This window comes from Leptonychotes weddellii, chromosome 4 (genome assembly GCF_054177405.1).
Source record: "Leptonychotes weddellii isolate Sample4059 chromosome 4, ASM5417740v2, whole genome shotgun sequence".
Lineage (NCBI taxonomy): Eukaryota > Metazoa > Chordata > Mammalia > Carnivora > Phocidae > Leptonychotes > Leptonychotes weddellii.
Window position 1 is genome coordinate 66,040,578 of NC_138372.1, and position 13,968 is coordinate 66,054,545.

The window sequence follows — 13,968 nt, forward strand, 5'->3', positions numbered from 1 at the left end:
TAACATGATTAAAAACTAAATAGTTCCCAAACTATTCTGACTTTAAATATGTGCATATGTGTATAATGGACAATAACATATGTGCTATTCTAATTTGGATTTTTATTAAAATTTATTTGCATTCCCTTATGCAAAGGTCAGGAAATTAACAGCTATTAATAGGCTTTTGTAAATAGGCAAACCCCTGAAACTGTATAAAAAATCAAATGTGTGGGGCGCCTGGGTGGCTCAGTCGGTTAAGCATCTGCCTTCGGCTCCATTCATGATCCCAGGGTCCTGGGATCAAGTCCCGCATCAGGCTCCCTGCTCAGTGGGGAATCTGCTTCTCCCTCTCCCTCCACCCCTCCCTTCCACTCGTGTGTGTGTGTGTGTGTGTGTGCACGTGCACAAGCGCGCTCTCAAATAAATAAAATCTTAAAAAAAAACAAATGTGTGAAAGAAAAAATGGAAACAAAAAATAAAAATAAATAAGTGTGTGTGTGCGTGTGTGCATTCATGTGCATGAATACGTGTGTTTTCTGGGGAAAGAGTTCATAGCATTTATAACATTCTCAGAGGGGCTTGTGAACCTCAAAAGTTTAAGAACTGCTGTTCTGGAACATCTCAGGCAGATAGTTAAAGTCAGTCAGGGATTCAGGAAAAAAACAAAAATAAACCTATAACATGATCAATTGAAAAAGTCTGTCTTGCACTAAAGAGAGTGAAAGTCATTGAGAAGGAAATTTAATAAGTGGGGAAAAATAATCTCTCAATGGAGTTCACTAATGTGTGTCTTTTTTATTGGAGAAGATACAGGTTTTATAAATGAAGTACTTACTGGTTCACCTTGGAGTCCTGGGAGCCCTGGATAGCCTTTGAGTCCCTGCAAGGTTAAAGGTGAAGACATGCTATGAACCATAAGCTCATACAAGCCAAAAACTAAACAAAGGTTCTAAGTTGTTTTTATCCCAACTTTTGGTTTCCTCATCAAAGCATATTTATAATTTATTTCTTATTTATCTTTTTAATATGAGTATTTGAATTATTTGTTACTATCAACAAAAATGGTAGCATACTATTGAATAGAGAATAAAAACAGCATCTTTTATATAAAGCTGGTACCCAGCAATGGATCTGTTAAATCTTACTGAAGCTTTTTAAAAGTTGATTTTAGTTTATTATTTATTTATTTATTATTTATTTATTTATTTATTTATTTTAAGAGAAGCAAGGAGGGCAGGAGGGAGAGGGAGAGAGAATCCTAAGCAGTATCCATGCTCAGCACAAAGCCCAAACCAGACTCTGTCAAGTTGATTTTAGTTTATTAATGCTGAAGCAAAATGCCCTCAGACATAATCTATTTGTAATTACTGAAAAACTGGACCATAATCTGGCCATTTCTCTAATCCAAATCATTGTCACCACACTCCATGAATGACCTAAGAAAAACCAAAGAGGCTGCTCATGGGTCCTATGAAAAAAAGGGGTTTTATAGAGCTAAAAAATTAGTATCAAAAATTTTTTTCCATATAATAGAACCCAAATCAAATCTTTAATCTCCATTACTAATACCCTAAGATATAAAATAGATAATATTCTTTTTCTTCTAGAAAGATCTCTGAGCAAGATGAAGGAAGCTAAAGAAAAGAACAGGAAGAAAGAAATAAAGGAACACTTTGGAATTTATTTTTATAGCTCTAATCAATAATCAGTAAATCAACCATTTACTAGGTTTTGACATATACAAAACAACAAGAAAAATTTCCTTTTCTTAGGAATCTCATAGGACTTCTGGGCACCTGTGTAGCTCAGTTGGTTAAGCATCTGATTCTTGGTTTTGGCTCAGGTCATGATCTCGGGTCTTGAGATGGAGCCATGCATAGGCCTCTGCATTCAGTAGGGAGTCTGCTTTTCTCCCTCCTCCCCTCTCCCTCAAGCATGCGTGTGTGTATGTGTGTGTGTGTCCTCTCTCTCAAAAAAATAAATAAATCAAAAAGAGAGAGAGAGAACCTCGTATGATTTTAAGCAAATTCTAACTCAAAAACTGAAATAATTTTGAGCTTACAAATATTAAAAACTTGAAATTAATGTACTGCAAACTGAAGGTTAAGTTTTTAGAATTTCAGGATATAGAAAAATGGAGTCAAAGAATCATTCAGGATTAATCACTGAGGGCTTTATCAATTTGTATTAATGAATTAGAGAAGGAAGTAATGCTTTGGCTAGACAATGAGGAAATTAGAAGAGGGCGCCTATTTGAAAAATAAGGAAGTGATTTAAGCAGCTTCTGATATGTTAAACTTAAAGCAACAATAAAATGCTGAAGTAAACAGGTCTCTTGGGAACCAGAGAAAAGACTGGAAAAACTAAGAAAACAAGTTTAAAGACAGATTTTTGTGTTATCTCTATATTATATGTAAGCGTATTAGCCACAATGAGGTAACAAAAGGAAAAAACAAGAGGGCAGAGGAAAAGGACTGTCCTGTGGGAGCTTGGTCCTTTTGTGTTTAGACTATTAACAAGAGAACAGAGAAGTGGTCATGAGAAAGAAGGAGGGGAAAAAAGAGGGGGGAAAAGGAAGAAAGGAACTTCACTGAGCTTCTATGTGCCAGATGTTGTACCAGCCACTTCCAAATACCTCTGTTGATTCGATGGCAATCCTACAAAGTAGATATTTCCCCTATTTTTACAGATAACAAAACAGTTCTGAGAATTAAATGATTTGACCAAAGTGATACAGGTAGCAAGGTGGAATCATGTCAGTTTGACAGATTTATCAAGAATTGAGTATCCTGCCCTTCTACTTATTCTAGATGCACGTAGTTGTCAAATACACTCATTCTCATCAATATACACAAATGTTAATTATAGATCACCAAGACAAATCAACCAAAGGAATTATATATTTCATAAACTTGGTGTTATTAAAATTACTCATTTACCAACAACATCTAATAGACCCAAAGTTTTAGCTCAATTTTGCCCTGAGTTTATACTTTTTTTAAGATACCTAAATATCAGCCTAATTACAAAACATGAGACATACTGTTCTCAGTTGTCCAAGTGTTAGGTGAGATTCCACAAGTAAAAATATTATCAGAGCTAAGTTTCTTCACTTTTTATAATAGAACATAAGAAATGTCTTCAGCATTAAGGCAGTGGTGGTGGCTCCCTAGGATGGGACAGCAGCTCTAGGAGGGTGGGTGCTAAGAAGCTCCCAAGAAGTGTCAGGAAGATGAAGAACAAGGAGCCAGGGTAAGAGGCACATAGGTAGAGAAACCCCTGTCATAAGCCTATTTCCTTTTCCTTTTTTTTTTTTAAGTACATGTTTATTTATTTACTTATTTATGTTTATTTCTGTGAATACTTGAGTCTAACTACATGCTTCCCTTTCTTTGGCTACCAGATGTTTTTCCAACCAGAGTTTCTTCCCTCCCCTAGCCCATGATAAACAGAATGCAGAGGTGGTACAACTTCTTTAATTTATCTGAAATACTTTATAATGGTGAACTAGACATATTAAACATGGTATCTTCTGTATGTAAAATTTCCTTTGAAGGGATTGTTCCATATCCAGAGACTCTAATAAGGAGGCAGCAACAGTCATGATCTTTTCTTCATGAACTCACTCCTACTCCACCTCAGCCACAGGACACGACACTTGATCTAATGGAGACCAATATGAAGTCTGGCCAGTAGCCAATGAAGTCACTTGGAATAAAGAGTTTTGCCTAAATAGGAACAAGTCAGGTCAGTCAAATCCTTTTTTTAATTAGGTTAAACTATTTTTTTAAGAAGGAAAGAAAGAAAAATTCAGGTACTTAGCAGTGTGAGGGGGAGAGCTGAATTTCCTTTTATTGTTAGCATTCTGTGGTTACTTGGGTCTATAAGAAAGTCACTACTTTTTTTTTTTTAATTTAGCTTTCACTGAATAAAAAACAAAGGCATTTTATGAGTCAATTTGGGCTTAGAGGCGTAAGAAGAATTTAAGTAAGATTGATTTATATATCACAGAAAAAACAGATTCAGGCATATGATATAAAATAAAGATAGAGACTCTGAGATGTGTAGAATAGAAGAGAATGGATCAGGTTGGAGGCTTTTATAGTATAGTGAAAGATAATTATAAATCAGATTTTAGTGGTGGAGTAAGAGATGGTATATAAGCTCCTTACAGAGTCTAAACTGAAGTTCTTTATTTTATTCAGTGTGGTATCCTCAGTGCCTAGAACAGTGCCTGGCTCACAGAAAGTGCCCATTAATTAATTAATGATGAGTCCTGGATGAAAGAATGAACTGATGGAAAGACTTGAATGGATTTGAGTTACTTGAATAGAAAATAGATTCTAATTCTTTTTTCTTAAGATTTACTTATTTATATATTTGAGAGAGAGAAAGACAGAGAGGGTGTGGGGGTGGGGAGAGAATCTCAAGCAGACTCCCTGCTGAGCACAGAGCCTGATGCTGATGAGCTCCATCTCACAACCCTGAGATCATGACCAAGCCCAAATCAAGAGTTGGATACTCAACTGACTAAGCCACCCAGGCACCCCAAAAATAGACTCTAATTCTAAGTATCTAATATGACATCTCAATTCTCTTAATGTTAAAATGAAAGGTAAATAAGTAGGACAAAGAATGTCTTTGCTACTTTTTAATGTGACATTATTATATCTATAATACACTGGAGTTAGCACCACTATTGTAGAAAGGCCTCCACTTGTTTCCTATAACTGTGACTATACTCCTTATTTATTTTCTACTTAAATACTAGTCTGTAAAGTTTTTAAAAGCAAAGGGAATAAGTTCCTGGGGGAAATGCCTACATTTAAATTTTGGCATAGCTACAGTCTAGGGACTTAACATTTTATTTTTAAAAATTAGTTTATAGTATAGTCTTTTGAAAATATTACTTGAGTCACTGTTTTCTATACTCATATGGGAAGAATAACAAAAAAGTCCAGTAAATAACAACATACAATTTTTCTCGGATGAATACATTGAAAAAAAACTGATGTGAACACATTCCTTAAGGAATGCCAATAAGAAAATTTACAAACCCTGTTTTAAAACAGATTAAATAATAAATTCAGTGGATAAAGTAGAATCAAAACCAGAAATATTAAGAGATGGGAAAAAACAAATTTCAAGTTATATACCTGAACTTGACCCAAGTAATTAAAATTTTGGATACGTAAATAAAATGTTTATCCATAAGGAAAATAGTGGTACCATTTATGTACAGGCTATCCTCACTTGGCATGGTACTACAGGACCATAAAACTGATCATCCAAGCTAAAACCATGCAAAGCAATATTAATAATGGGAAAAATTACAAATGTTCTGTGACTTTTAAAAATTTTTGTCAAAATGTTAAAAATTCTGCCAGTTACAATTGTGTAGGGAAATGAAAAAATGTTAAATTAATATTTAGAGTACAATGTAATTTAAAATATTAAAAACATTGAAAAAGTGTCATTTCTTTGAAAAAACTTATGAAGAGTAGTTTGAATAGTGCTGGCCTTCTTGTATAAATTACCATACTGAGCAAGCATATTTTCTATGCTTTGGCAAACTGTCAAACTCCTTTCCAAGTCTGGATCAACTTTGAACATTTTATCCTTTGTACTTTCAATGTCATGACATAGTTCCAGAAGTTCTTCTACTGCGAAGCTTTTTTGCTGGTGTTACCTCCTCTGGGACATCTCTGTCATATTCATCACAACCCTTTCTTTCCTCATTTATGCCAAAAAGTTAACCTTCACTATGTTCCTCTGGCTGCATCATCTAGAGTCTCTCAAATGGCAGCCATGTCCCAGGATCAGCTATTTCGTCTATAATTCCATTTATGTTCAATTCTAATTTTAAGTCCTCTGTTATCACTATTCCTTTATTTTGCTATACTCTCATCTTTGTTGGTAAATTACATCTCTTGATTATCCATTTGTGTAAAATATCACATAGGTTTATCACTGAGAGACAAGGAAGCGACACACTATACACTTTGCTGTCTGTGCATGAACTGACTAACAGATGTGCCTTGAACAATCACCAAGAGACCGAATGAAATGATGTGACTGATCGTACCTGTTATTTATGTAGTTTTTGTAGTTTATTTTGTTTTGTAAACTGAAGAGAGAGTAGCAAAATTTGTACTTTATGCAATTAATCACAGTTAACAATTGCAGTAAGTGCAATTTGGAACACGTTGCTGGGAGACTGGTGATATTTAATTAAACATGGTAACTGAAATCTGTGTACATGGGAATCATGCAAAGTGAGGAATGCCTAACATATATATATATATATTTTTTCACTAGATGGAAAGGACTTATATTTACTCAGATAAGGATTTTTCCTACATATGAGAAAGCATCCCCTATGGTATAAGACAGCTTCTGTATTTGTCACCCTACCATTCTACCTTGGGCCTCCTTCTATAGACTTTAGGTTTCAGAAAGTAGAAGGATTCCTCTGTAAAACCCACAAAAATGCCAAAGAAACTGGAGAGTAGATGATTTGCCTCTGGCACTCCCTTTCTTAAAACCCTCCAGTAGCTCTCTATTACCTGACAAATTAATATATATGAGTGATACATGATACAAGTTCCTCTATAAGTTGGCCCCTGAATACCCCTCAAGCCTTATCTCCTTCTTGCCCTTGAGCCTTTCTTTACACTGACACCTGTGTGTTAGACAACATACACATGTCTATTAACTACAGTATCATCAGGATAACTGCTGCTCATCCTCAAGATGCAGTTCAGATGTTGCCTCCTTCCCTGTGCCCTAAACACTCTCCCACCTCCTGCCCCTGGATGTTTGGATAACCCTCAACTATGTCCTATAATAACCTTTTTATATCTTCACTTTTGCCCTTGCCATGGCATAATTCACCTTTGTAATTTACTTTAGTGTGCTTTCTTTTTTAGACAGTAAACTACTTGAAGACAGGAACTATACCTTATTTACATAACACTGGTTTCCTGAATGAATTGCAAGGCAAAAAGATATGACTAAAACAACTGTAGCATTCCAGACTTAGTGACAGATTTTATCTCCAGAAGGAAACTGCTCTTTTGTTTGAGGCAATTTCCCTGGATCTTTTGCTTCTGTCTAGTGTCAAGAAGCTGAGGCAAAGGTGGGCTAACCTTGTATATAATCATGTGAAAGGCAACATCACTGAGAGATTAGTAAACAGGTTAACTAGTTCTACTCAGAATACCAAAAATGGGCTGAAGTCCTGAAAAGAGGACCCAGGGAAAATAAGACACTCATTTGAAAAGCAGATACTAAGGAAGAAGATGACCACTAGGATTGGGTGAAAGGGCACAGTCAATTAAACTTAAGAGCAGCAATCTTCAGTCACTCACTAAGAATACATGCCAGACACTAGGCTGAGATACCACAGTGAATAAAATATAGTCCTTGCACACAAGGACGCCTAAGTCACTCATATATTTCCCTTTAGCCATTGCTACTTCCCTGTAGTCTGAAATCAATATTAAATTTCATTTCTCTGTAATATAACAGCATTAGTTTACAGATTAGGTAATTCCAACTTTCCAGTGAAACTTGTCAAACACTACAGGACTCATAGCAACAATGCCTTGAGGAATACAGACAAAGGCCTATAACCATGTTTTGGCTAAAATAGCCAGAAGAAACTATGGCAAAACTGAGAAACTATGATAAGATGACCATAAAAAAAGAAAACCCTAAGCAAGAAGTCAGAATGAGATGAAAATCAATACCTATGAGAATGTAAGCACTTCTTGGGGGAAGGCAATACATTTCCTCAAGTCCTAAGAATAAGAAGTTTAAATTTTTAAAAAAACAAATAAATAGAAGGAGGATCCCAGATAAATGGAGAACTTGAAGGGACACAAATTACAGGATGACTACCACACAAACCTCTCTATTCTACCTGCCTCCCCTTCTTGGAACATACTTCCCTCATGCATACAACAGACTTGTGCCAACATTTGCTGCAAACTCCTTGCAACACTGACCCACTAATCTCCTTTAATCAGCACTCAGTTTTTACTCTGGTCCCATCAACCCTAGTAACAGTCCTTCTCAACTAGTTCTCATGGAGAAAAAGAGTATGATAAACTAATTCTCAAAATGGTGCTACATGACAGATAGCAGCTTTTCCTGAGGACACAGAATTTTATTTTTAATTTCTGAAAACTGAAATACTTTTAGCCAAATGAATTTATCTTTACTGTTAAAATGTCAATCACAAAAGCCAGACAGAGGAAAATATCTTTGGACACAGGGAAGTTTTCAAAATCCCGCAAATTACACCACTCTGGCAACCACTGGCTTGCCTGTGGGGGAGCTCAGTACCAAACTGCCTGGCCCTCTGTGTCCCCTTCAATTAGTGGGGACGGGGGATTGGGGAGGAGCTGGCCATGGTGGTGCCAACATAGCTCCTATGCAGCAGCATTTGTACTAGGCTTTCAGTACTACACCTGGATTGGAAACCAACCCAAAGTGAAGTGTAGCTTTGCAGGTTTTTACCAGGAGAGTGGGCAAGTGAGAAAATAATCTATAGAGATAACTCTATAGAAACAGTAGAACTCTCCTCATTTCTCTCTCCAGGCACCGATTTTATGCCAATCCTGATCTTTTATTGTTGTTCTCATGGACATTCAGTATTTTAGCTCCTTAGTACTGTCCTTGCTTTAAATAGATTATGAAAAGCTGTATAGTTTTTGAGTGACTAATAAGTCCCAGTGCATTCCCCTTGATACTTTCACTGTTTTTTTCCTTTCCAACTTTATAAAGATATTTACTGTGGACCTCATATGTAATGGAAATGTTTTTAAATAATTGAAAATAATTCCATTAAAACAGAATAAGAATTCACACTGATTTGTAATTATTGCTAAAACCATAGTAGTTAGTATTTTTCATATTCAGAAAAATACTGCCATACATTATGCATAAAAATCTGTATGACAACGTGTGCATCATATTTCACAATTGCTGTGAGTTATATGCCTGTATGCTAAGATGTGCTTAACTGCTCCCATCTGGCTTCTCCTCTTGATTCTAGAAAAACTGCTCCAATTGAAATCATTGTTAATATTCTTACAATTTTAAATAGCAGACTTCCAATATTAATATAGAAACTGATTGGCTATATTGAAAAACAATTTAAAACTCCGTGTGGAGTCCAAGCTCAGAATTATGACTCTTGTCCTCCATCCAACACAGCATGCACTCTGGATCCAACTTATCTGCCTTTGGCACAAATTTAGACACTTAGTGAGAAGTAAAAACATACTTTAGTTCCTAGGAAAATAAGAGGACATGAAAGTGGCTAAATTGAGGCAGTGTAACCAGTTAATCTGGGGAAACACAGTGCTTGTTAAGATGTTAATACTGGTTTAAAAAAAAAAGTTGAGAGGCAAGAAATAAAAAAGAAGAAAAGAAAGAAGCAAAATAAACTCTACTGAAGAGGGGGAAAAAAAACCATGGCTACTGATTTATTCACTTCATTCTCTCAATATTACTTCTAGTTTTCAGAATGTTTACAACATCAACCTTCTCTTTATCTCAACAGTTTTCATGAGCTCTCACTGTGCTCCACATGTCTTTCTTGCACCCATTTCAAGATTACTTGAGTGTGGTTTATATTAAAAGAATTTTAGTATTTCCAGATAGTCCCAGCAAAAAGGAATAATGAAGTCATTATTATCTGTCATCCAAAACTATATCTGTTCCCTTGGCTCTCATGGAAAACAAAATTTTACTTCCTCTTACATACATGCCTGGGACAGTGAAAAGTACTGAAATACACATCTAACAAAAACTAGCTTAACAAACTAATTTATTAATGGGGAAGCAGTATTTGAAGTTAATAAGAGCAGTCATATGTCAAACAGGCTTGGATTTGAGTCCTAACTCAGCCAATTAATAATTGGGTAAGTGATTTATACTAAACATACTGTTTGTCTCAATGAGGTTTTTTTTTTTTTTAAAGATTTTATTTATTTACTTCTTTGAGAGAGAGAGAGAGAGCATGCGTGTGCACACATGAGTCGGGGGAGAGGCAGAGTGAGAGCCAAAGAAACTCAAGCAGACTCCACACTGAGAGCGGAGCCTGACCTGGGGCTTGATCTCACCACCAGAGATCATGACCTGAGTCGAAACCAAGAGTCGGACCCTCAACTGACTGACTATATGATCGATTTTAACATAAAAAAGGCAGATTTTGAAAGTTTCAAAAATCATATAAGAGGAAAAGAAGTCTGTGAAAGATAATCTATAACCCGATTTGTTTAAAATAGAAATAAATCTTAAAATAATGCTGTATTTCACTTTATTAGACTTACACAGACCAAAAAGTATATGTTAACCTTAAGATTTTAAAATACTTATAAGCCAAGACATATAATACATGCACAGGTCTTTGGAAGTTAATATCTTCTGCTTTAAGTAAGCACAGTTTCAAAGTTAAAATGATAATCTGCTCTAATGGTTAAAATTAGCCTTTTAAAATTTGTCTCTATAGATAATTCTTTATATACTCTTCTACACAACAGCCACTCAAACTTTACTTAGAGTTCCCTTTTCTGGATTGCTAATTTCATGAACCACAGGCATCATTTAACTTTGGAAAGTAATGATTAGTTTTTCTGTCATATGCAGTATCATTCTTTAGGATGAAATAACTGTATATTTAATAGCAAATAAAATAATTAAGATACTTTTCATGAGATTGTCTCTATTTGACGCTATTTGTCAGTACAGTTTCTTCAGAGGTGTACTAAGTAGCATTAATCAAACAGATTCATGATTATATATCAAGACCAATTCTGTTAGAAATGATCACACTCCAGTTTCCTGTCTCCATGGGAGCAACCAACAACCTCAAAGAAGTGATCAGATTCTAAGCAATGTCTATGTTGAAGATTAGTCTGAAGGCCATAAAAATAATGGTAGTGTGGTCGTGGGAGGAAAAACACTCCATAAGATCAAAATCTTTTTCATCATTTTAAAATTCAGCCCTTTAGCAGGAGTTATGAAGGAAAACAAACAAGGTCATGTTTCCAAAACCAGATAAAGAGCTAATGGCTAACAGTTATTAGGGCTTGCTATTTGTCTGACACTGTATTACTTGGATGATCTCATTCCTTGTTCCCAAAACCTCCCTATGAAGTGCGTAATATTATCTTCATATTTTACAAATGAGGCAACTGAAGGGTAGAGAAGTTAAGCACCCTACCCAAAGGCATTGGGCCCTAGAAAATGGCAGGTGGGATTAGAACCAAGTAACCAGAGCCTAAATACCACTTCCAACATAAATCTCCCAAGAGGAAAGGAATATGAACAACTAAGACATCAACATAGCTTATTATTATTTGTATTTAGATATCCATACCAAGTCAAATACTGCCCTTCAATATTTTGGGGCCCTTAATACTTTAAAAGATATTTTGTATCTTCTTTTTCCCCTGTAGAAAGTCAGCAACTCAGTGTTTGGGAAAACAAAACAAGCCGAATATATAGAGGAGATGCAGGAAACTACACAACATATTTTATATGAAATAATTCTAGCAGCTGTGTTAATATTACTTTTTATCTCAGAAAAAGCCTAGTCATATACATACTACTACTGTTTTTTACCAGTTATCCCCAATCCTCACTTCTTTCCTACTCTTCAGGCCACACATTCGTGTATATATCATGGCAGAGATTATTATTTCCTAAGAAAATAAGAACACTTTAAAAAAGCCAAAACTATTACCTATAACCAAGTTTACCTCACTTCACATATAAAAGTTAAAAAGTGACTTCAGAGTTTCAGAAGTAGGTTACTGCCCTAATATTAAAAAAGAAAGAAGAAAAACTTCAACATTCTATCAGTGACTGACTTCTTTCTTCATTTGAATTTTGTCCCCGTCACTAACTGAAGGGTTTTATTTTTCATAAGGTACTGCCTTTTGTGGGCACCACTTTCCTGGATTAGGACACCATCCTAATCCCTTTCGCTGAGAAAAGCAATTTAAAACATTGACTTTGGGCACAACTTCAAAATGAGATTTTAAGAGTTCAAGAGCTTCCACACCCAGATGACATCCAATTATGTCAAAGTAAAATTATGTCTTACCAGTCTTACCTTACTACCTTGCATACCAGGGGGCCCCATTAATCCAGAAAGGCCTTGATTGCCCTAAGAACAAAACACAAACAGAAGTGTAATGTTATGAAAAGGAAATGAAAATTAGAATTCCCTTGCTGCCGGATTTCATCTTGGACGTCAAAATCTTACTGCATTCATCTCTGATCTTCGCAATCCGCCTCAAGTTCCATCTCCTTTCTGAGTCCTTTTGCGACTTTTTCTGAGGCTATTTCTCTCTTCCCATGCTGAGTACCACTGTACTTCCCCGCCTCCATAACCCTGCTCCTTTTTTCCTGATGTTCTTTTCTCTAGGAATGCTCTCACTCCCCAAATTCCTGTAGTTCCAAGGTTTACTGTGTTTAAAAAAAAAAAAAAAGTTTGCTTAAAAATTCTCCAAGCACTTTGTGTGGCAGCTGTGGAGGGCTTGGGCTGCCTCCTGGCAGGACTCCCACTAGGAACCTCAAGGCAGGGTTGTGGGGAGCAAGGGCTGGGTTCACTGGCACACCAGAGAAAGGGACACTTCTGCTTCCGGGCTGCACTGGTATTGGTCGCTGCACCACTGGGGAGTGAATGCTGTGAAAATTTTTTGGGAGGACGTGTGTTTGGCTCCAGCAGATGGGACTTCACCTATTAAGGCGGTCCATCCTACTGATTCCCCAGCTTTGATGAGGGCCTGTGAGACCATCTTAGGGTAAGAGGGAGAAAGTATACTCATGTGAGGGAGATGGAGTGTCTGGCGGGTAGAGATGACAGTGGGAGATACAGAGGACGCTGTGTGAACTGACATGGAGAAAACATCAAAAAGAAATGGGAAGGTAATCTTGAGGCATTTTGCTCCAAGTGGTTTTTCTTAACTTCCCTTTCTCTCCCCTTCTGCTGCAACAAATATATTGTGCATGAAAAACAAAACAAAACAAAACAAAACAAAAAAACCACACACACACAATGTTGTGAAAGAAAAAAGGGTACTTAGGTAATAATCCTAAATAAATTCCTAAGTGACTGTGTTGTGTTTAATATTTAGTGCATCAAGTACCTTAATATGTCATCAAATTAAACAATCAGAACAGGAAAGAATGTTTCTGATGATTAACAATCAAGTACTTTTCCATTTGTACTAATTTTAATACTTCTTGACATTTTACTAAGATGGCTTCCATTTGTGATGGGATGACCATTTTATACAGATAATTTTTTTTTTTTACATTCATTACTCTGATAGAGGGAAAAGAAAGCTGCACTAGGAAACAGGTTATTGGAGGCTTGTCTCCTTCTACTACATCTAATCATGGGTGGATCACTTGATTTCCCTTCAAAGTTCCTCCCTGAAAAATGAGAATAATATCTCACTTGACTTAAAGGAAAGGAAAAGGGAAAACCACTATTTAAAAGTTATTTTTGTGTGCCACTGAGATCCCCAAAGGGCTTAAACACTTAAATATGCTCTATGAGAGACATTCTTTAATATGTGTTCCATGCTGAAGGACTAGCCCCTGCACTTCTTTTGTGTCATCACTGACCATATATTTATTGTAAAAACGGCTAAGTGATTAAAAATAAAACACAATTGTTTTCCAAGCCCCTCAACTCTCACTAATATGATGTTCATATTTTTTTATTCATAATGTATGTGTATAACTGATATCCTGCCTCCTCAGTTTGAACCCAATCTAATGTAAATACAATGTCTAAGAAATGTTTTTAAATTTTACCATTTTAAAAATACATCTCTCAATTTTAAAAGCTGGATTTCACTTAAAGCTCAATGGCAACATATTATTAAATAATCCTGTATCTTACTACCTTACTCCTATATAGCATTAACTACAATTAGTATATGAGTAACTCAAAAA

The 13,968-nt window shown here is 35.8% G+C and overlaps 1 protein-coding gene across 1 annotated transcript in view; it reads right to left on the bottom strand.

Moving 5' to 3' along the window:
- Positions 1-13,968, bottom strand: part of COL24A1 (collagen type XXIV alpha 1 chain) — a 358,042-nt gene that overhangs the window by 271,679 nt on the left and 72,395 nt on the right. Inside the window, exons 7-8 of the mRNA XM_081817091.1 lie at positions 12,113-12,166; positions 818-862 (exon numbers count right to left, since the gene is read on the bottom strand). Of these exons, the coding sequence (XP_081673217.1) occupies positions 818-862; positions 12,113-12,166 (99 nt within the window). The remainder of the gene's footprint in view (positions 1-817; positions 863-12,112; positions 12,167-13,968) is intronic.